General features: G+C 43.0%; 1 protein-coding gene across 1 annotated transcript; it reads right to left on the minus strand.

Annotated features, from left to right (window-relative positions):
* Nucleotides 1-5,649: 5,649 nt before the first annotated feature.
* Nucleotides 5,650-21,283, minus strand: LOC149332433 (tissue factor pathway inhibitor 2-like). The gene is made up of 8 exons (XM_089555750.1): nucleotides 21,148-21,283; nucleotides 17,356-17,445; nucleotides 16,051-16,248; nucleotides 13,838-14,005; nucleotides 12,278-12,460; nucleotides 9,741-9,923; nucleotides 7,659-7,829; nucleotides 5,650-5,883 (listed from the first exon to the last, which is right to left on the minus strand). Exons 2-8 carry the CDS (start codon nucleotides 17,399-17,401, stop codon nucleotides 5,852-5,854), a joined length of 981 nt encoding a protein of 326 aa, XP_089411876.1. The 5' UTR covers nucleotides 17,402-17,445; nucleotides 21,148-21,283; the 3' UTR covers nucleotides 5,650-5,851.
* Between the last annotated feature and the right edge of the window lie 551 nt (nucleotides 21,284-21,834).

The following is a 21,834-nucleotide window of genomic DNA, read 5'->3' on the forward strand; positions in this document are numbered from 1 at the left end:
AACAGCTTACTGAGACATTTGCAGCAAAGTAAGATTTACTTAGACTAGTTTTTTTTGCCGGCCTTTAACCATAACCCGCACAATGAGAAAAAGCTTCCACATGACAACTATGCCACTTCAACGTCCCAAGACACGCCTTAAAGAATAAAATCCATTTTTTCTGAAGTCCTCTCCTCGATGAGACTTTGGGTGCACATTGGGGCAGAGAAGTGAGCGAGCAGCTGGTCACGTGACAACTTTCTTTTAAGGCCAAGAAATGAAGCTACGTAAATCGTAACTTGACGGAAACAGCACTACTAGCGGTTTTTCGAGGTGATCTAAATCTTTTGCATCGACACTTTCTTCCTGAAGTTAATAATTAAAAAGTTAGCTAATTAAACTTAACTAATTAATTAACTTTGAAGAGCGAAAAAAATACTCAAGACTAGGACACGCAACTATGAACAACCCTGAGTTGGTTTCACTGGACTAGGACACTTCGCCTTTTTTAAAAGTTTGGTTACATTTAGCTCGGACACCCGGTATATCGAGGTTCAGCTGTAATACTTAATTGAAGGTTTTAGTTCACAACTAAATTTATACACGACGTCATGAGAAACGGTCGACGCCATTGGGAGGAGGGTTTCCTTTGAGGGGAACTTTCCGCCTTTTTCTTGAGTTGTATCTGACTCTAGTGACTTCTAGTTTTAACGCACAGACCGACGGACAGGAAAAATTTCTGAGGCATACCACAGAAAGAAGAAAAAAAAACTGTGTCTGAGGAGGCCCTCTCTCTGGCTGCATGAAAAAGATTTCATGTACCTTGATTCCACGTAGCAGCCCGTGTGTTTGGTTTTCTTGTTTTCTGGCTTGCTTGTTTGCCCGCCGAATGCTATATATCGGACATGATCTCCCTCAATAAAAAAAGAGATGTGAGCTTGTGCTTGGTCTGTGTATGTCTTCCTTACGCCTTCATCTTTTTCACTGTCACTTAAACAGTACATCACCAACACGTCCGTCTAGCTACTGAAATTCTAATTTGACCTTTTTGAAGTCTTTTCTTGCGCTGTTGTTTATATTTATTCAGTTTTTTTCTCAGTTTTAGGAGAATCTTCTGTTGAGTTTCGGCTTTATGGGACATCCTGATCTGGTGTGATTTCTTCTGATATGATTTGCGTTCTTCTGAACTCCAGCAAGTGTCAATGCTGTTGCAGAGGCCACCGTCGCTGCTACAAAATGGACTTTATTGTGAAATAATAATACACAAAGTAAATGTTAACGTCGATGCACGCATCTTCCGACAGAAACCGTTTGTCTGCATGGTTCTTTTTGATTTCTTTTACTCATCTACAAAATGTTATGAGTATATTTCTAAACAAGTGCTTTCAACGAAAAACTTATTTTAGAGCTTGCCTGTGTATATGAACAGTAAGTTCTAGGCCTGTTAGTAATAAAAAACAACAACATGATGTGTGCGTATTGTGGCAAGTGTATTTGACTTGTGTCTTGATAACTGGCAAGAGCTAAAGTACGAGAGGTCGGGATTCGCGGTTTTAATCCATATATGCGAAACCTCAGGAATTTAGGAACAACAAAATGTTTTGATATAATATTATTATTTCACTAAGAATTTCTAAAGAATCTTTAAATGATGAAAATGTTTTCCTCAACACCAACTTTTCAGCTGTCATATAATGCAGGACACTGGGCAAAACCACTACGTATGAAGTGTGGTAAATCTTGAAACATTTGATATCGACTCTGATAGGACATTTGTCATCAGGCGCGGATTTTTCTCATCACGATGCACAAATATTTCAGATTTTTCTTGTGGAATCGCAATGTAGTAGATATGCTATAACCTGTTGACTGCTTCCGGAAAAGAATGGCGGCTCTTACTTTACGCACAGAACGCAAAGCACTGAATCAGCAATGCAACGTTTGCGCAGGAAAAGTTTAGAGCCTTCTGAACTTAAGCTAGCAGGCGCAAGCTTTTTCTCAATAAACGTTTAGAGCTACTGCTCACAAAAACGGTGTTCTACATTTAGGACATTAGACATATATAATGGTTAGGGAGCGCAGTGTTCACAGGCAGACTCAGGCTTTTTTCAGCCGTTTTAAATATCAGAAAATTTTCATGGCGCCTGACGCATTCGCTGCGTGGCTTACTAGTTTTCGCAGTATTGTCCAAACAATGTTCATAACCGACCAGCAGATGACAAAAGAATAAACATTTTTCACCACTGGTCGAGTTTTGAAACCAAAGGTTAACTGTATTTTCTTAACTGGCTTTAAGACTGAGCCGCCAGCCTGGTGTCACCAGCAGTCGGTCATGAAGTGCATCTTTCAAGCGGAATGCAATGGGCGCTTGCGAGCACAAATACAAAGCAATGCGAGGATGACTGCGACTGAAGTATGCTTTTGATGTGCAAAATGGTTTCTTGTCTGTGGAATCTGGTTACTTTCATGCGTGCGTTTATATGCGGTTAGACTAGCCCTATAGGGTTCAGACCTTTTTTTTCTTTGCTTTGAAAGTCATTTTCAAACAGGCAGTCTGATAAGAGACGTTTTGTGTGCGGAACGCAAGAAAATACAGGTACCCCATGCAGTAGGTTTTCTTAGAGTTAACTCATTTAAAGCGAGGCATTGTTCTTCACGTTGCCATAGGCTCCCGTTCTACAACAGTGAAAGCTAGGCTGTCATTCGAAGGCGTCAGACTGCGCGGAAAAAATAAGACTCAAGCTGGCTGACTTTTGGCGTGGGGACATTTTTATATGTCATGAACTTTATTCCACGAAGCAATTCGCGCTTTGAAGTTCATCCGTCTCTACTTCGTCTGTGCTAAGCGTTAGCGTACTTTCTCCGCGCTTGTTTTGTGAATTGCTCCTGAGTCACCATTCTCGTTTTGATCATTTGCTGACGCGCGCCGACCTCTTTGACACAACACTCTTACAGGGACTTTGCAGATCTGAGAAGCCGCCTCAAGATAACAAGAAAATGATGTTTGGAAACAGGGGTCTCGTGACTTGGAAAAGGTTATTGCGTTATTTCAGCTTCATTTTCTTTAGCCTTCTCTGAATTCGCTTTAAGAGCGTGAACATTGTTAAAAAACCGGTAAAGCAGCGGGAAAACCGCTTTAGAAGCTAATCATTCTAAGCCTTCTGGCAGGTGTTGCACGCGGCCATCAGACGACGCATAATCGAGTCCCGGGCAGTGCAACCTTATGCTATAGGCAAACCTGGACCTGTGTAAGCGCAGTTTAAGCCCTTTAATATTAAGACGAATAGATTACCTGGCACTGAAAGAAATCTCTCACTAAACTCTACAGAAACTCTGATGCATTAAACATGTGTTGCTTTCTCTTTGAACGCTATGTATAGCTGATGGCGTGATACCAGTTTCAGTGGAAGTGGAAAGTGGAATAACCAGAATAAAACGAATGGTACCTGGAAAGAGATGTTGAGGTGCGCTTTTCATCGCGCTATTATTTGTGCTCGTCCCGTACCCTGCCTCGTGCGTGTTCTTTTCGCGCAACTTTACCATGTCACAAGTACTTCACCAACTAGCCCGACAACATGTTCTTAGTTTTCTTCAAGTTTAAACAGCGCTAACTTTTCAGTCGAATACACAGATAGACATGACAGGACGGGCGCTGTCTATCTGTGTATTCGTCTGAAAAGTTAGCGCCGTTTAAATTTGAAGAAAAGAAAATGCATCACCAACTAGCCCCGAAACGTGTTTTACTTATGGTGTCTTCGACTGGTCGCTCCCACGATCCGGTTCGGATTTGGCAACGTGAGAGCCGCTCTAGCTCCGAGCGCACAGCGAGACCGGTCAAGCCGAATGGTCAGCAAGTTTTCAGAGCGAAAGCGCAAGAAGGAGGGAAAGGACCTAACTTCCGGAATCGCCACACCGCAGTGGCGCTGCCGCTGCGGCTGGTGTCAACGACAGCAATCACACAGTCTTCACCGCCCACGCCGCCGTCGCCGCTGGACCTGTATCACCGCCCCAGCAGTTGTTCGTCTCCGGCTCGCGTCGAAAAAATAAAAAATAAAAAATTAGTGTCCCGTTGTACCACTCTGGATATGCCGCGGCAGCCCCAGATGTGACAGCAACACAGACGGCGTACCCAGCTTAATGATTCGTCTGCTTTTCGACATTTCCCCTCACAGAGCCACTCAGCAGGGACGTTTTAACTGCGTCTAATACCTAAAGCGCCGAAACTTGCTTCTACGGATGCGTAAGAATGCCTCGCCAGACCGGTCGTGATGTGCCCTGGCTACCCTGGCTTCGCATCCGTCTCCGCGAAACGGCGGAAGTGGCTCTGTCACGTGAACACATCTCGGGGCCGCTCCGACTTTTTTCTCGGAGCGCCTCAGAGCGCTCTGAGCTGGAGGCGGGCGCTCTGAAAGAACCAGCCGAATGTAGTCAGAGCGCTTGATTTCGACCAGCCGAACGTGCGGCTGCATCTCAGAGCGCTCTAGAGCGATCTGAAACGACCAGTCGAAGACACCATTAGCGAACATGTTCTTAGTATTTGTATTTGTGGATTGTCTTTCGCTTTTTCCAAGTGAGAGTTTAGGTTACGTGGAAGTGATACTTTGTACGTTGCACAAAACATATTCAGGAGGCCAATTCCACAGTAATAGTGCTATCTTTGCGAAGTAATCTAATTCGCGGTTGATGAGGGCGCGCGTTAAGGTGGTATATATCGACTCCATCTTCGTCACAGTGTAATTAGCATATATTCGCACGAAAACAAACAAGGAAAAAGGAAGGGAGGAACCTCAGGATGTCTAGCCCATGTTTCGACAACAGGACCTTTGTTTGTGTGAAGTGATCAAGAAAGGGGGGAGCCTCAAGTTGCTTAGCCAACGTTTGGACAAGAGGAAAAGTCCTCCTCTAGACAAGTCCTCTTCTCAAAACGTTGGCTAAGCACTCTTAGGCACCCCATTCTTTTGTTCACTTAGTTCTGTGCTGCCAGGAAACCCACTATCCTTTCCGTTCTCTACCATCAACCAATTAAGTCTCACAAGCTGTCCAGATAATGAAGTGCAGTATTTAGTTGTTCTGTAATCGGTTCTCTTTAGTGTTTACATCGTTTTAGAATTTAGATGAATTTAGGCTTGTTACTTTTCTGGAAACAATTGTCAATTGCGAAATTGACAACTGTGAGCCTGTGAAAGTACCCCTCTCAAATAAAAAGAAAACTGAATGAAAAGCTCGGAGGAAGGCTGCACAAGCATGCTTTAACAGGATTGGCTCTGCTAAAGTTTCGGCTGGTGACGCTTAATCACGTCAGATTAGAGATTCTGGTTATCACCAGAATAAAAAAAATGTGCAGTTCTTACCCCAATAATACCAATGTTTTTTCTTTAATTTTTGGTATGCACACAACAAAAACAGCACTACTGGTTCGGTTTGGTTTATGGGGTTTAACGTCCCAAAGCGACTCAGGCTATGAGAGACGCCGTAGTAAAGGGCTCCGGAAATTTCGACCACATGGGGCACTAATGCTTATTTGAAGGAAGAACCTGAGACTTGGACAATTTTCATTATTGTGAAACACTTAGCGCCGCCCATAATGCTGTGTAAATCAGCACGTCGGTCTTTTTGATTTTTAAATCACTAAAACTTCTTGTTCTTAAGGAGCATCAAATAATAGGAATATCTCAATCAACGAACTTTATTCAACATTTCATTTCATTGAGGCCGATGTCTGTAGCGGAGAAAAATTTGCACCAGTATCTGGAGGAGCATTCTGTTCTGATCTTCTTTCATAGTCGTCTGCAAGGCCACATCAGTCACGACGATCGTTGCTGAGCGAAGTCATTCATCTGGGAGCTCGCTCTTGATGACTGCCCCTGTGGTATTAGAGGCTTGCGATGCTAGAGGTGTAGTTGGCTAAGGAAAAGAAAATTGAAATCTGTATTTCTGTATGAAATCTGCCTTTAATGGCGCATACTGTCGTCCGTTAGCAGAGGGTGCCACACCTTTGGCAGCGTTTAACTCGTGTTACTTCGGTAACTAAAAAAGTTAAGAGAAAACGAATTGTTGCTTCAGATAGAGGAGGAAAAAATTAACCTAGAAACCAAGTTTTGTGACTGTGGAATAATTAATTAGTTAATTATAGGTAAAAATGTCGAAATAGCGTGGACATCGATATAGCCACGGAAACGGAGTGACGTCAAAGCTATCAGAAGTCGTCACGGTATAGTGAAAATAGCTACAGAATGGTCGTAAAAACGTCAGATTTGAGTCAAATTAGATATAGAAATGTGTAATTAAGCGTAATTAACACTTAAGATCTGCGAAAGATGTAAAATTTGGCTATCGATATAGCCACGGGAACGGCGTGACGTCACATCCACCGGAAGTCGTCACATCCACCGGAAGTGTCCTCGGCTTTCGCCTCTCAGCACTTTAGTTGACAAAGTGTCCTCCCAATTTTTTAGCTTAAATGCGAAGGCGAATTGAGAGGTCTGCATGGATCTATAAAACGAAACCGAACTTCATTAGCACTATGAGCGTGTGTGAACTGTACATTTATTTAGTTTCTGGACGTCAAGTTCTGGCAGAACATTGTGGTAGGAGATGGCGGGGGTGCCTTAGATATGTCTCTTCATTGAGCTGCACATTTACTGGCCGTACATGCGCCAGCAGGACGAGCGAAAACACGCCAGTGCTTGCAACTTATGGTATTCAGATTAAATGGCTGCAGACTTACTCGCTGAATAAAATCTATATTGATCATAAGCAGTTCTGTGTGGTGGATGCGTCAGCCGCTGAAAGAATGTGATACATCCAGCAGGTGACGCTTTGGCAATACCATCAGTAAGGCTATCTCAACAAGCACAACTAACTAATTGTTATCTACTTACTGCGTGATACTTGAGAAATAAATCGCTCGCGAAAAAAGAAAAAAACGAAAGAAAGAAAGAAATATTTCAATCAATGCCAGTGGGGCACTCAGCGAGCAGGAGTTAGCTACAAGTTGAGTTGGCTGAGTTGGTAAATACTTATAGTTTAAAACAACACAAATAAACGACGGACTAGAGGAAATTCAGAATGCGGCCAGCGAAATCTGTGAACGACTCTAGAATTCGCTACGGCCTTCCTGCGCTGAGACCAGCATACACTCAGCGACAAAGGAGATGGCGATATTATTGAAAGCCCATTATAGCATTAAAGGTCCAAAGGAGCAAAATGCGCCATCGGTCATGAAATTAGCGCACTGGCTGGAGGGAATTGACCTTAATAGACTGGAGCATTCCCATTGGCTCGAGGGGAGTGACGTCCCCAGACCGGAGCATTCCTATTGGGCACAGGGAAGTGACGTCACAGACCGGAGCATTCCCATTGGGCACAGGGAAGTGACGTCACTTCTGGTTTGATGACGTCACAATTGGAAGGCTCTTCTAGTAAACTGTATCGAACAGCGCGAATACAGCACTGTGTTCGTCTGTTTCCTCGTATCTTGTATTGCCAACCCATAATGCTACCGTAGTGCCAACCCATAATGAAATTAAGTGTCCCTGTGATTTTTTTTTATATTCTTATGACTGCTTTCTGTTTTTGCGTGCCGCTATTTGTCTACGTATAATTCCTGCTGACCGTGAAATCCGAATGCGAACAAAAGTTTTGTCAGGGAATTATTGTGTCCACATTCAGATTCTTACCTTTGCACGTCGCCTCGCAGTCATCCTTGCTGTCGAACCTGTTCTTTTTGCTCGAAAACGGAGAGTATCGCGAAGTCTTGCAGCTGTCACTCTTGAGGTCGTAGTAATATTTTTTCACAAGTCCAAGGCTGTTTCTGGGACCCGGTTCTACACACTTGCTGCCAGAGTTCACTGCAAGGAATGAAAAAAAAAAAGAGACTATTGTCTGCATTGGCAAAATTTTCGCTTTCCTTACAATCAGCAGCAGTGCCCAGATGATGCTGATGAAGACGATGTGTTTCGTTTGAGTCTTCATCGTAGTGCCCACCTTTTTACTGACACTAAATGCGTATCTACAGTCGGGGACAAAGGTCTCTGCACCACGTGTTTCACAAATGAAGCCGATACCGGTACTACCAGCTGGCGACTGTAGACCACACCTGGGGAGGTGAAAGTACAAATTTTCAGGCGAAAGCCTTTAATGGCTCATACTGTCGTCCGTTAACAAAGCGTGTCACACGCGTTTAACTCGGGAACTAAAAGAGAATAAAACCAATAGTTGCTTCAGATAGAGGAGAAAAAATTGAGCCTAGATGCCTAGTTTGATGATTGTAGATTAATTAGATTAATTAGTTAATTAATTACAGGCAAACATGTCGAAATTGCGTCGAAATAGCGCGGACGTCGATATAGCCACGGGAACGGTTTGACGTTGAATCCACCGGACGTCATCACGGCATAGTGAAAGTTTCCACAGAATGGTCGGAGAAACGTCGGATTTGTGTCAAATTAGATGAAAAAATGTGTAAATAAGCGTAATTAACACTTAAGATCACCGAAAGGTGTATAAATTCTTTATCGATATAGCCACGGGAACAATGTGACGTCAAATCCACTGGAAGTCGTCACTTCATAGTGTCCTCGGCTTTCGCCTCTCAACACTATAGTCGCCAAAGTGTCCTCGCAATTTTTATTCTTTCACCTGCGCAAGTGTGGCCTTCAGCCGGAGGTTTAATATAGAGCTATGAGCTCTGGTTACACAACGCGCGGTCTAAAGACTTTTGTCCCCGACTGTACGTGTACTTTGTTCTGCAATTAGGAACCTCAAAAAGGCAGAAATTAATCTGGGAGCGCTTCGGACGTAACGTACACTCTCAACACGAATAAGCTTATATGGGAGCAAAAAGAGAAAAAACTCTCTTCTAGCGTACTCCCGCTTATAAAATGAAGAGCTACTCCCTTTTTACACTTTTCTGTTTAGAGTGGTTGCGTGCGCACGGTGGTATACTTTAGTAGGTGTTGTTTTCTTTTGCTCTGAATATTGGTATATTTTAATATAAAGCATGGGTTTTTAAAGCCTGCCGTGGGCAGTTCGTGTCCGGTAATTATGGACGTTTTGTTGAGAACGTAAGCATGAAGAAGAAGTCAGTAACATGATTGTTGCAGAATAAGAATTTCTTACGTTTGTTTTTTTTTGTGCAAACTCGCTTTCAAAGTGAAACAAAAGAAGACAGTTTAGAGAGTTAGAGAGACAGTTAAAAGATGCGTGATATTTTAATGACCTAAGAAAAAAATTTGACGTTTCTCAGGACGCACATAGACCAGTTGATTTATAGATGACATTAGAACTGTGACACCTACTGTTGTCCACCAGGATAAACATTAGGCTGTGTAAATAAAAAGTAACGTCTGCATGGCAGCCTAATAGTGGATTCTGTCTGTAGGAAAACACTGTGGTTCTCCTCAGCATAAGCTATTATTTATTTACCGGAATGTATTTCGCGGATGGCTCTGTGTGTTAAAAGAAATTTCGCTTTGGAATGTGCTCATTGTTGCTCGTGGCTTTTTTTGTTGCACTGTGGGGAGCCCAATTTTGCTGACATTCTTTTTAAAACAACAACCGTGGTCCTCAGCTCTGAATTTCTTGCATAACGCTCAACTATAGCCTCTCGGTGTGCCTAGCTGTTCCAATGCTACAGCGTTGTTTTTGTTTATAGACGCGACGAATGATTTCTCTTTTAGGATGGTTTTTGAAGTCTGCTCTGAAATTGTTCCGTTTAAACATGAACGAGTGGTAATGAAAATGATGGAGCTATCACTTACGGCCACAAGTGTTCCAGCACTCGCTTGCGGAATCAAACCTGTTGGGGTAGCCACCACAGCCGTGGTAGACGAACCTTTCACACCGTTTGGTCTTCTTGTTGAATCCAAATGCTAACTTAGGTGAACCACCAGGGCACTCCTTCCCACGATGTATTGGGTAACTGCAATTGCTTTCGACGTATTCTGTGTAGGCAGGGAAAACATATATTGCGACATTTCAACAAGGCATAGCTGCGGTGGCTCAGTTGTTAGGGCGCTTGGCTACTAAGCCGGACTGCCCGGGTTCGATTCAGACCGCGGTGGCCGCGCTTCGATGGAGGCGAAACGCGAAAGGCGCCCGTGTGCTCTGCGATGTCAGTGCAGGTCAAAGATCCCCGCGTGGTCGAAATTATTCCGGAGACCTCCACTATGGCACCTCTTTCTCTCTTTCTTTTTTCACTCCCACCTTCCTTTCTTCACGGCGCGCTTGAGGTGCCCACAGAAAAGTGAGACAGTTTCTGCGCCGTTTCCTTTCTTAAAAAAAAAAGACACTAAAATAATTGGTTTATGCTGACATAAACTGTTGCCACATATCTAAAATTGTATTTTAGTACCGTTCTTCTTAAAATGCTACAGCTAGATTTCTCTACTGACGCTGTAAAGCATACTTCCACAAAGGAAAGTGTGCTTTTAAGTTGTAAACATGCTAAACCCTTTCTTGCCACACGCAGAGGTGGCTGGCAGACTTAAGCAAAATTGAGATTCAGAACTGATGACTGTGATGCCATAAAAGGAAAATCGTGTACCTTTTCCGAGGAACATGTTATGCCACTCATGGACTAGTTTGTTATTATAGAAATTGACCGCGTGAATGCAACCAATTATCTGTAGCAAATTTAATAAACGTGTTCTATAGACTGGAGTTACTATTTCCACAAATAAAAGTTCTGGATCACCTCTAAGCAATATATTCTAATACGCATATAGCACTGTCTCCCGTGAAGCTTAGATAAGCGAATAAACACAGGAAGGATGGGGAAAGAGGGGCTCGTTACGACATACATGACAGAAGGCAACAACCACCGAAGCCAAGGTGCATAGAGAATTTTTAAGCGGAAGCCTTTAATGCCTCATCGTTGTAAGCAGGAGTTGTCGATAGAAATGTCACGCTTTTCAGTTGGGCGAAATGGTCGTGACGTCACAGTGCGCGCATTTCAAACGGGGCCAATTGTACTTTGGCTAGTAACCACCATGCAACCAATTAAAGGGATCGTATAGTGATGCTCCCAGTAAGTGGGAATGAGTTTAGTTAATTGCTTAATTTACTTAATCAGCCTAATTAACCTTTCTAATCAGGCCAAATAAATAAATAAAACCGAGTAGGAAATTCGCCGAGTTCGGGAATCGAACCCCGGTCTCCGGAGTGCGAGACGAGCATGCTACCACTCCGGCATGCCAGCTCGATGGCTTGGAATGAACAAAGGCGCGTCTAGTGAATAGGGTGTCTTCGTTCACTTCCATCTTCCTCCCTGCCCGTTATGGCAAGGTTCAGGTGTCCACCGAGATATGCGAGACAGATACATTTCCTTTCCTCAAAAACCAATTTACGGACGAGCAAGGCGTAGAACCGAACGGGCGATGGCGTTCTGTGGACTCCCTGGCAGCGTTGCAAGACGCTGTCGCGTTCCACTCTTAGAGGCGAAGCTTAACATCTTAACCACACATCAGTGACACAAGCAGCAACACTGCGCTTAAGGCTTTCGCCTCACCGCACTTTCGGTCAACAAAGTGCCCCTGAACTTTTTTTTAGCATCCCCTTTGCACCTTAGCTTCGGTAGTTGTTGGCTTCCATCATATACAGGGTGTTTCACCTAAGATTTTAGGCAATTTTTAAAAACAGGTTTTTTTGAGTTAGACGAGGTTTTTTTCGGCATATCACTGTAAACAGTGTAATGCATCAGAATACAGCTAAGACGTACTTACTGGCTGGTTAGCTGATATTCAATAGGGAACACTTTAACTGTTACCGTTAGGCTCCTTAACTACTGAGAGGTGTGTAGCCAACCGTAAGTAAAATCCATATCAGTTTTTAGAATTTAGAAAACGCGGTTACCCTAGGCGCTGTGGCCTAAAAAAAATTTCAAGACATCGCACCAAAATAGATGCGCTTTCGAGAAGCTTGCAGGCAAAACAACCCCTACAGTGAACGTAACTCGTCAAAATAGCGAAAATTTGTTGGGCCACAGCACCGAGGGACCGCGCTTTTGAAATTCTAAAAACTTATATGAATATTGCTTACGGTGGACCACACACCTCTCAATAATTAAGGAGCCTAACTAATAGTTAAAAAGTTAACTTTTCGATATTAGTCAACCAGCCTGCCAGTTAGCAAGTCTTAGCTGTATCCTGATGTACTACACCGCTGACAATGCTGTGCCGAAAAAAGCACTGTTCTAAGTAAAAAAAGCCTATCTTTATAAATTGTGTAAAATATTAGGTGAGACACCCTGTAGGTAAGAAAATGTTAGTGGAGTCTGTACGTAGTCGAGGATACTCACTGCCGCATGTTTTCCAGCATTCGGATTCATAGAGAAAATTGTTTCCATTTCCTCCGCAGCCTTCGTAGTCAAACAGTTCGCAGGATTTCGTTTCACTGTTGAACCAGTAGTTCTGCATGCGGCTCGACCTACTGCAGTTGCGACCCGGGTGCTTCGGAAGGAGGCACGAATCTTGCGCGAATTCTAGAAGAAAAGAATGAGAACGCACAATGACCTCACCAGAAATCGGATTTAACGTGAATATTAGCATACAACTCTTACACAAACGGTTTATAAACTTTCTATAGACTTCTTATAGGCTCTATTACATTCCTATAAACGATTCCTATTGTCTGCTGATAGTATAAAGAATGCGCATGGACAGAAGTCTAATAGTGTGTGGCCATAATTCTATACAATGTCTATAGACTGTCTATAGGGTTTGTATTGTCTTTAAACTTGTCTATAGGATTTGTTTGTACAAAGTTTATAGACTTTATTGAGAGCAGTCTATGGACAGTATATAACTGTCTAAAGAAGTTATAAATCCATACAAACCTACAGATTGTCTACATGATTTGTATTGTCTATAAACTAGTCTATAGGCTTTGTCTATAGAAAGTCGGTAGACTTTATTGAGAACAGTCTATGGAGTCTAAAACTGTTTAAAGAAATTCTTAACAAAGAAAGCAGGGTGCCGAATGGTACCCCTCTGACAGAAGCAAAGTCTGACTACTGGGTCCGCTGAGCACGGCACGTTGTAGGGCATGGTTATAAACTACTGAAAGCGCATGGTTGGTAGTTTAAAGACACTAGGTGTTGTTTTAAGGCAGTTACATCACATGCGCGCTCATGAATAGACCTAAGCGGTTGTATAGTGATGATTCATCCTCAAAAATGACCCACGTTTGTCGTGACCCATCTTTCACTTCAGCTTGATAAATGCATTAGTGGAAGTTTGAATTAGCGACTCAGTAGTTGTGTTGTTGTATTTAAGCATGAGGTAGGGGATAAGTGAATCAGTGTTTGATTCAGGTTTCTTGCTATTATTCATGCCGTCCAAAACCTGCGAAAGCTGCTTTTCATTTTTCCACAAACTGAGCAAATTTACTTTCTATTTTGTCAGAAATGAGTCCATCTAAGCTAATACAAGCATAACGTTAGGGTTGACCATTTTGTGGGATATAATCACAATCGAAAGCTAGTTTAGCTTCATAATGATGGTACAATAGCGCAAACACACACAGACCAAGAAGGAGACAAGACACACAAAGACTGTTTGCGCTCTTGAACCATCATTATAAATCTACACCAACTAGCCCAATCTGCAGTTCTTCTCTAGTTTAGCTGTTGGCTTTAGCTAGCAGTGTTTTTGGTCTGCTTATTTGTTTTCCCAAAACACGTTAAAAGCAGTGAGGTGGCATTACAAGAGTTTATTATTATAAGAAGTTTCTTAGACTACACGATACAACGATTATGGAAGACGTGCAGCCAATTTCGTTGATCAAAATGAGCGGGTCTTTCAAGGACGCGCCAAAAACGAAAACAATGGGAACGAAAAAACAACTCTTGGCTACTTACGCCCACATTTCTCTTGGCACTTCTCTTCAGTTTCGAAATGGTTGTCATTGTGCTCACAGTAGATGTAAGGCACACATCTTTGCTTGAACGCATCAAACCGGTACCCTCTATGTCCAGCTCGACAAATTTGTTTGCTTTCTGGCAAGGCACACACTCCAAGAACAGGGTCTAAAAGATAAAAACAGCGCATTATTTCATAGCTATAAGCTTAGCCATAAAATTTTCTGTCTGGTTAGGATATAAGGATATAACTTTTAGAAAAAAAGCGGCAGGGCTTTAAGGTAATCAAACCGAGTAGACATGTGAAAGCATATGTTTAGCCTGGTTGCCTCATGGTTTTGTTTTGCTGGGTTCGTTGAGACGTCTCACGACAATATTAGACTCAGGTTAAGCTCTGATAGAGGTTAAAGGTGCACTGAAGAGGAATCTGAACTTGTCTTTTTGCCGCGGGAACTCGAACTACACGTTCCGAGCTTTCTTAGAAACTTCGATCTATTGCCCTGTGTGGCCGATTTCCCTAATTAAATCGAATTAACGTCCGGCTCCCGCCTTTTTTTTTTTTAATTCTCTCTTGTACGGTGGGCGGAGTCGACCAACGCGTGGAGCGCCTTTCACCCAGTCCCATGGCAGCTTGCCGCTCTGCCATCGGCGGAGTAATACGTAGTAGTCCGAGGTAGCAAATAGTCCGCGCGTATTTTTATTTCTTCGGGCTTATTTTGCGGCTATATTATCTGAGAATGAAAATATTTATTCATGGAAACCTAAAAAACAAAATAAAGCGAAAGCAAAGCCTCCACGGGACTGGGTGAAAGGCGCTCCACGCGTTGGTCCGCTCCGCCCACCGTACGAGGGAGAATTAAAAAAAAAAAGGCGGGAGCCGGACGTTAATTCGATTTAATTGGTGAAATCGGCCACACAGGGCAATAAGCCGCAGTTTCTAAGAATGCTAGGAACATGTAGATCGAGTTCCCGCGGTAAAACGACAAGTTCAGAATCCTCTTCAGTGCACTTTTAAGCTGATCTGATCTGTGTTCGTCGCAAATAGAAATTGATGAAGACTACGATATGCAATGCACAATGCAAGAGTTTGTTGCAGTTCAACACGCTTCGGGATCGGCTGCGGTAATCGCATAGCGCTCTCGTGCAGTGGGCAGCGAAGCTTATCTTCGCTGCTCACTTTATTTTATTTCTGCATGGGCTGTTGCTATATTAGATTTGGTCAAGGTCACCCTCAAGGTCACCCTCCCACTGGCTACAGCTTGCGCGACGCTCTTCCGAACTAACCCGAGCTTACTGGAATTACTTCGAGGATTCACACAAGATTCTTTGTTGGGACCGCGTTATATAGTGCTTTCGCATTAAAAGAGACATTGTGGCCGACCAAAATTTTGATTGAAATACATTGAAAACACTCCAGGTAACGTAAATAGCTTAACAGGCAACCTCATACATTCGTGGGCTTTGTTCAACAACTTGAAAACGGAGATAAATGGAAGAAGAAGGCGCAGGCACCTTTCAAGTTCGAGCCGCAACAGAAGACGCCAACGAACCCCTGATCCCTATAACGGCGCACCAGGAATTAGTGTCGTAGGATCTATCTCTCGCACTATCACTCCCAGCCCTTCCACCCAACTACCCTCTAAAACGCCAAGGCTAAAAGAATTCCCTCTATGTTCCAAAACCTACAGCCCCCCTCCCAACTTTTTTCATTAATTAACGTCGCTCACCGATGTACCCGTTGTGTCCCCTGAAGAAGGAACCAAACGTGCATTGAAACGTCAGGTTTTTTTTCTGTTTCAAATTTTACTTGGAGAAAATGCTGTCTCTGGTTTCTCTATCAATTCAACATATATTTGGTATTAATAAAGCTCCCAAGCTCCAAGTCTCGATACCGCTTGGTGTACATTGTAAAATATTTCGCGGAATAGTAAGCAGACGGAATGTAGCAACACTAATTTTACACCCACGCACAATAAAAAGATATACATTGCAATATTAGGCCTTTTATAACTTAAATTGAAAAAATAATCACCTGACCTCCTGAAAGAACACAGAAAAATCCAGAAATTGGCGCAAATTGTTTCACGCACTTAAGTTGGTGGAGTCACGACAATATTGAGCACATCAGTGAGTCTGTGGCAAATACAAATTATGTACTGGTTGAGGATAGGGAGGCCCACTCAACGACCCAGCTTTTCTATAAGCTCTCTTACCTCGACATTTCTTACTGCACTCCGCGAACTTGTCGAACCTGTTGCCGTTTCCGTGGCAGCCTCCGTAGTAAAATATTTCGCAACGGTAGGACGTCGCGTTGTAAAACCATTTCTTGAACATTCCTCTGCATATTCCGGGATCTGGCTCTTGCTCGCAGTCTTCACTGGGTGGCACCGTTTTAATGGCAGCGCAGATTCCTAAATAGAAACAGATTTCGGTAACTACAGTATTTGTTTGAAAGAAGCGGGACTTAAGAATTGTCATTAGTGTGAGAGGGCCAGTGCAACTGCCAACGAGGGCAAATAGTACCGGAATATAATATACCCAGTAATGTCGAAAACAATGAAAGGAATATGAACTTAGTTTTGTGGCTGGTTATGCTCGTGGCGCCTATACAGGGTGTTTCACCTAAGACTTTCTGCAATTTTTAAAAATAAGCTATTTGAATTAGAAGCGCGCTTTTTCTGGCATAACATTGTTAGTGGTGTAGTACATCATAATGCAGCTAAGACGTGCTCACTAGCAGGCTTGTTAACCAATATTTAATAGTTAACTTTTAAACTATTACCGTTGGGCTCCTTAATTATTGAGAGGCATGTAGCCCACCGTAAGCGATGTCCATATCCGTTTTTAAAATTTCGAGAACGCGATTATCCTCGGCCCTGCAGCCCAACAAATTTTGGCTATTTCGACGAGTTACGTTCACTGGAGAGGTTGCTTTGCCTGCAAGCTTCTCAAACCGCATGTATTTTGGCGCGATGTAGGCGAAATTTGTTGGGCCACAGCGCCGAGGATAATCGCGTTCTCGGAATTCTAAAAACGGATATGGACATCACTTACGGTGGGCTACATGCCTCTCAATAATTAAGGAGCCCAACGGTAATAGTTTAAAAGTTAACTATTAAATATTGGTTAACAAGCCTGCTAGTTAGCACTTCTTAGCTGCATTATGATGTACTACACCACTGACAATGCTATGCCAGAAAAAGCGCGCATCTAATTCAAATAGCTTATTTTAAAAAATTGCAGAAAGTCTTAGGTGAAACACCCTGTATACACACATATAAAGGCTGTGGTTAAGAAGATGCATCTTGAGCAAATGATAATAGCTGACTTGCGAAGGAATTAATCCAGGTCAGAGATTATACTTGACGACAAGGCTTAACATGATGTTGGTTAGAGGCGTTGGTTTAAATAGCTTCAGAAAACCAAATATTTCTGTTTAAAAAAATGCCTTCAACAATTCATATACTTCGCGTTTGAGGGAAATGATCAAAGAATGACGAGAACGTAGCAGTATTTACCGGCTATGATGCATATGAAGAGTGCGATGAAGAGACGTTGCATCATGATGAGCTGCTGGGGTCCTTGAGTCGAAAGCGGCACCTGGCAGGCTGTGAAGGAACAATGTGGTTTATAGGCGAGTGCGTCGGAATTTCAGTGCTAAAAAAATAGAAACACGGTTTGGTATTGGTGGATGATTTCACTTGTAGATGTATACTCACGACTATGGTATATTCCGTGACATACGATGTACTCTTTATAACATGCTCTCTTTGCACCTGCTCACACGTAACAAAAAAAAAGGTGTGCACAGCCGGTAGGTTTGGCCGAAAACAAGAAGTGTCACGGGCTTGTTCTCTGCTGTGACGCTGGCAGAAAGACTGTCATGCATGTCAGAATGACCCTAAGGCCATTCAGTAACAATGCCCGAACTTTCGTGCTTTGAAGCCACCTGTTCTTCTGGAAGTCTGTCTCAAATGTGCCTCTAAATCTTTCCGCCCCATGTGTACTATCTGAGTGCTATTTTCTTTGAAAAGGTTTGTTCGTAATAAGGTTGGCTGAAGAAAATCTTCCAGTGATAAGGCAGTGCTATTACGTCTGACTTGTTTATGCTGAGAATTAGAAAGAGCGAGTGACCGTTGCCTATGAAAACTAGTGCCCCGAATGTCGTCATGGCCTACGCCACTATGTAGTTGATGAAAATAACTATGTGTATTCTAAGAAAATAGTTCGCCACGTCCTGTAAGGCTGCCAAACAAAGAAGTACTGCGAGAGACGTGAGCATGTCAAACGCGGGTCTTATTGTTGATCAAAGTGACACGTGCAACTTAAAAAGGTCGTGTCTAGCTTCGCAAATGGCAGCATTTGCGGCCGGAAATCCATTTACGTGCAGCTTCTCGCAAACGTGTGATGTTCGCTTACAGCGTACCGGAAAAAACTTCTGGGTCAGGGCCTGGCCTTACCTTTGTACACGTGTTCTTTACTGTGTAGTGTGCATAACTATCCTCTGCATGAGGGCGGAATCTCCCATATCCGCACAATTAATCTAGTCCTATGGCAAATGCGGTCACCATATCCCCGCAAACTTCTTAATCTCATCTGCTCACCGCACTCCGCCGCCCATTACTGTATGCTTTCCTTATCTCGGAATCCCCTCTGTTACCCTTAGCAACCTTGGGGTATTTAGCCTTCGCATTAGGTACCTTGCCTACGCCCAGTCCTTTTTGATTTCAACTAGGATGTCATTAATTCCCGCTTGTTGCCTGACCTACTCTGCCCTATTCATGATACACCTATCATTTTCATTTCTATAGCTCACTATGCTGTCCTCAATTCTCAATTTAAGCTCAAGCCTTTTCGTTCCAGCAGATGGATGCAATTGTCACACTGGTTGTTTCAGCGAGCGCTTTCAAAAACGCCTAAAACTAGCGAGTTCTAAATAAAACCCAAACCATTGACGAACAAACTCTGAGCCACGCCGGACGCCAATTACTTGAGAAATCAACAACACTAGGTAGTTGATGAACTAAACCTCGCTAATAAGGTTTTAAACAGAATGTCTTCAGTAAAGAAAGAAAGAAAGGAAGAAGGAAAGGAAGAAAGAAAAAGAAAGAAAAGGAAAGAAAGAAGGAAAGAAAGAAAGGAAGAAAGAGAGAAAGAAAGAAAGAACGAAAGAAAGAAAGGAAGAAAGAAAGAAACAAAGAAGGAAAGAAGGAAAGAAAGAACGAAAGGAAGGAAGAAAGAAAGAAGGAAAGAAAGAAAGAAAGAAAGAAAGAAGGAGAGAAAGAAAGGAAGAAAGAAAGAAACAAGGGAAGAAACTGACAGCTTCCCGGTTAGTGCCAATGGCGAGTTCGAAGCCATGTACAAAACTGCGACATACCAGTTTTTGAAACGAACAAAAGTCATTATCAAATGGTCAGCAGCGCGAGCAAATCCGGCGCGCGTTTGTGGCACAGAACTGAAACTAAGCTCACGATGCGTACAGGTAGCGTGGTGGGAACATAGTGTCCTCTGATGACGCGTCACTGTGAATACTGCAACTACCCAGCAGGGCTAGGAAATAGGGGCTGCAAACAGCAACCATTTCGAAGTGTGTGCGCTATGGTATCGCGTCATACATCTTCTTTTGTTTCCCCGATTGGTGCAAGGAAATGGGTAGTCATCGCGAATTGTGTGGTCGTTACTTTTGAGAATGAAGAAACAGAAGAAAATGTGTACTATAGCTACCCTGCTGCTATCGCGTACTCCTCAATGATACCTCTGAAATTACCATTTAACGATTGAACACTTGTCCTCTATTAGAGCGGAAAATCTATCCTCGAGCGAGATACATAAATCCTGCTCTTTACCTTCTACGGCTAGCTGGTTTATGTACCTCTTCTTCTCTAGATTTCCTCGTTTTCTATTCAAATCTAGGCTGATTCAAGACATCGCCATCAAATGGTTGATGCATCTAACATTGCCTAGCACTTGCACAGCCTGCACGACGCCGGGATGAGAGCATGTTCAAGTCCATTTAATTTTATTCCGCTGTTCGTAGTTTTCCACGTTCATTTCCGGTTTTTCCGTTTTTAGTTAAGATATTCAAAAAAACAGAGGCCATTGATTTCTGCGAACTCTTCGGATAGAGTGTGTTTGGTGGAAAAAGGGAGAGACCTGAAACACTGGCATATACGCTTGCATAGGAACTGCCAAATAGATGCCCATAGCGACAAACTGCTAATGACCTGACACGCAGTAGGTTTTGGTATAGGTGTTTGTCTAGCACACATATCAGAATGTAGCTCTGAATGTTGACTTATTGGAGTTACTGCTTGATTACTGCTGATTAAGTAAGTGCATCAGCGTAGCGCATTCCGCCTTCTGGTTTACCACAGCAGACGCTCTAACAAAACTGGCTGAGCATGCAAATAGCTGACACACCTCGCAAGCTCACTGCTGTAGCCCATAGCTGATTGATTCGGCTAAAGTACTCCGACCACTTTTTAATCATTTATGGTTTTATGGGGTTTAGCATCATAAACCGACTGAGGCTATGAGGGACAACGTAGTGGAGGGTTCCGGATAGTATAGACCACCAGGGGTTCTTTAACGTGCACTGACATCGCACAGTACACGGGCCTCCAGCGTTTCGCCTCCATCGAAATGCGATCGCCGTGGCCGGGATCGAACCCGTCTCTTCGGATCAGCAGCCGAGCACCCTAACTACTGGGTGACCGTGGCTGCTTTCAAAACGTTCCGTGTCATTTAAGCAAATGTATTTACATTGCCTGGCCTGAACAGCATTCGTGAGAGCAAGAAATTAACAGTAATCAGTTATTTTTACGATGACAGCAAATACGTATAATAATGCGAAAAAGGGCAGCCGACTGGGTGTACTTAAAAAAACTGATGAATTGTGGGCTACAACAGGGTTCAGGCAACTTTCTAGCAGAGAAAACAAGGCAAGTGGGTATTCAACATCAACAGAACTCAAAAGCTTCGCCAAAAATATGGATGATTGTCCGCAAGAAAACCTATGAAGAAATTCTCGATTACAGTGAGTGTTTAACTTTTCTGTTCAATACAACTAAAAATAGAAGAACATGGAATTCATAAATGAAAATTTGAAAACTTTCATACCGTCGACAAACTTCCAAACTCAAATGACATCATATAATTATATACGGCTGGTATAGTAACTGTGGTGCAGGTCGCACAAGGACAAACTCACAGGGAAAGATTTTTCTTCTTTTTACATTAAATTCATTCTCCTAAACTTGTCCCCGTTGCAATAAAGAATCGGACTCATGAAGTAAACTTCTTCGGCTTACCTCTGCGGTAGTTGGCTCGGAGCTGAAGTTTAGACGAATTTCACGCGATCACCCCAGATCTCCTAGGGAAGACGTACTGAAACCGACCCACATGACTCCATTTTATACCTATTTTATCGCTGTGACCGCGTACGGGAGGAATGCGAGCCAAGTTAGATACGTCACTGTTCACGTGCGACGACAGCTGCATGTTATCCCGCCGTGCCTAATGGATTGCCTTTATCTCCGGCCGCAACGTTTACTGATATCTCTTACGCGTGTATGAAACGCTAGCATTGCTCTGCGTCTTAGCTGACCTTATGATTATCGGCTTCCTCTGACCTTTGCGCGAAGGCGCCAGTCAATCCATTAGTGGCTCACTTTTGTCCCGCAATCAAAGACCAAGTCCGTTCATTGTACTTGTGACATCACAAACGGTAACAGAATCGAGGTGCCGATGTCCGATTTTTCTTTTGAAGCTGACCCAAAAGCGGTTCCCTAAATTAGACTTGATAATCATCGTGGGGGTCATTAAATAGTTCTAAGCTCTTTCACCAAAGTTATGTGCAGTGAGTGTATGTTGCTACGCGGTTAGCTGTATTCATACCAGTTTTTTTTTTGCAGTTTATTGGAAGAGACTTAGAATCCGCTGTCGGAAAGGCTTCCTGATAAGACGTAATTCTCTGTTAATTTGTACTGGCCTCTTTT

Source organism: Amblyomma mixtum, chromosome 8 (genome assembly GCF_055824585.1).
Source record: "Amblyomma mixtum isolate Tamu chromosome 8, ASM5582458v1, whole genome shotgun sequence".
Taxonomy (NCBI): Eukaryota; Metazoa; Arthropoda; class Arachnida; order Ixodida; family Ixodidae; genus Amblyomma; species Amblyomma mixtum.

Excerpts from the sequence above, each read along its gene's own strand:
- LOC149332433 (XM_089555750.1), bottom strand. The coding sequence starts at position 17,401 with ATGATGCAACGTCTCTTCATCGCACTCTTCATATGCATCATAGCCG. Across the intron at positions 9,924-12,277 it reads ATGCTGGAAAACATGCGGCA|AATACGTCGAAAGCAATTGC; the intron begins GTGAGTATCCTC and ends CTGCCTACACAG. Across the intron at positions 7,830-9,740 it reads GTGCTGGAACACTTGTGGCC|TGAACTCTGGCAGCAAGTGT; the intron begins GTAAGTGATAGC and ends CATTCCTTGCAG.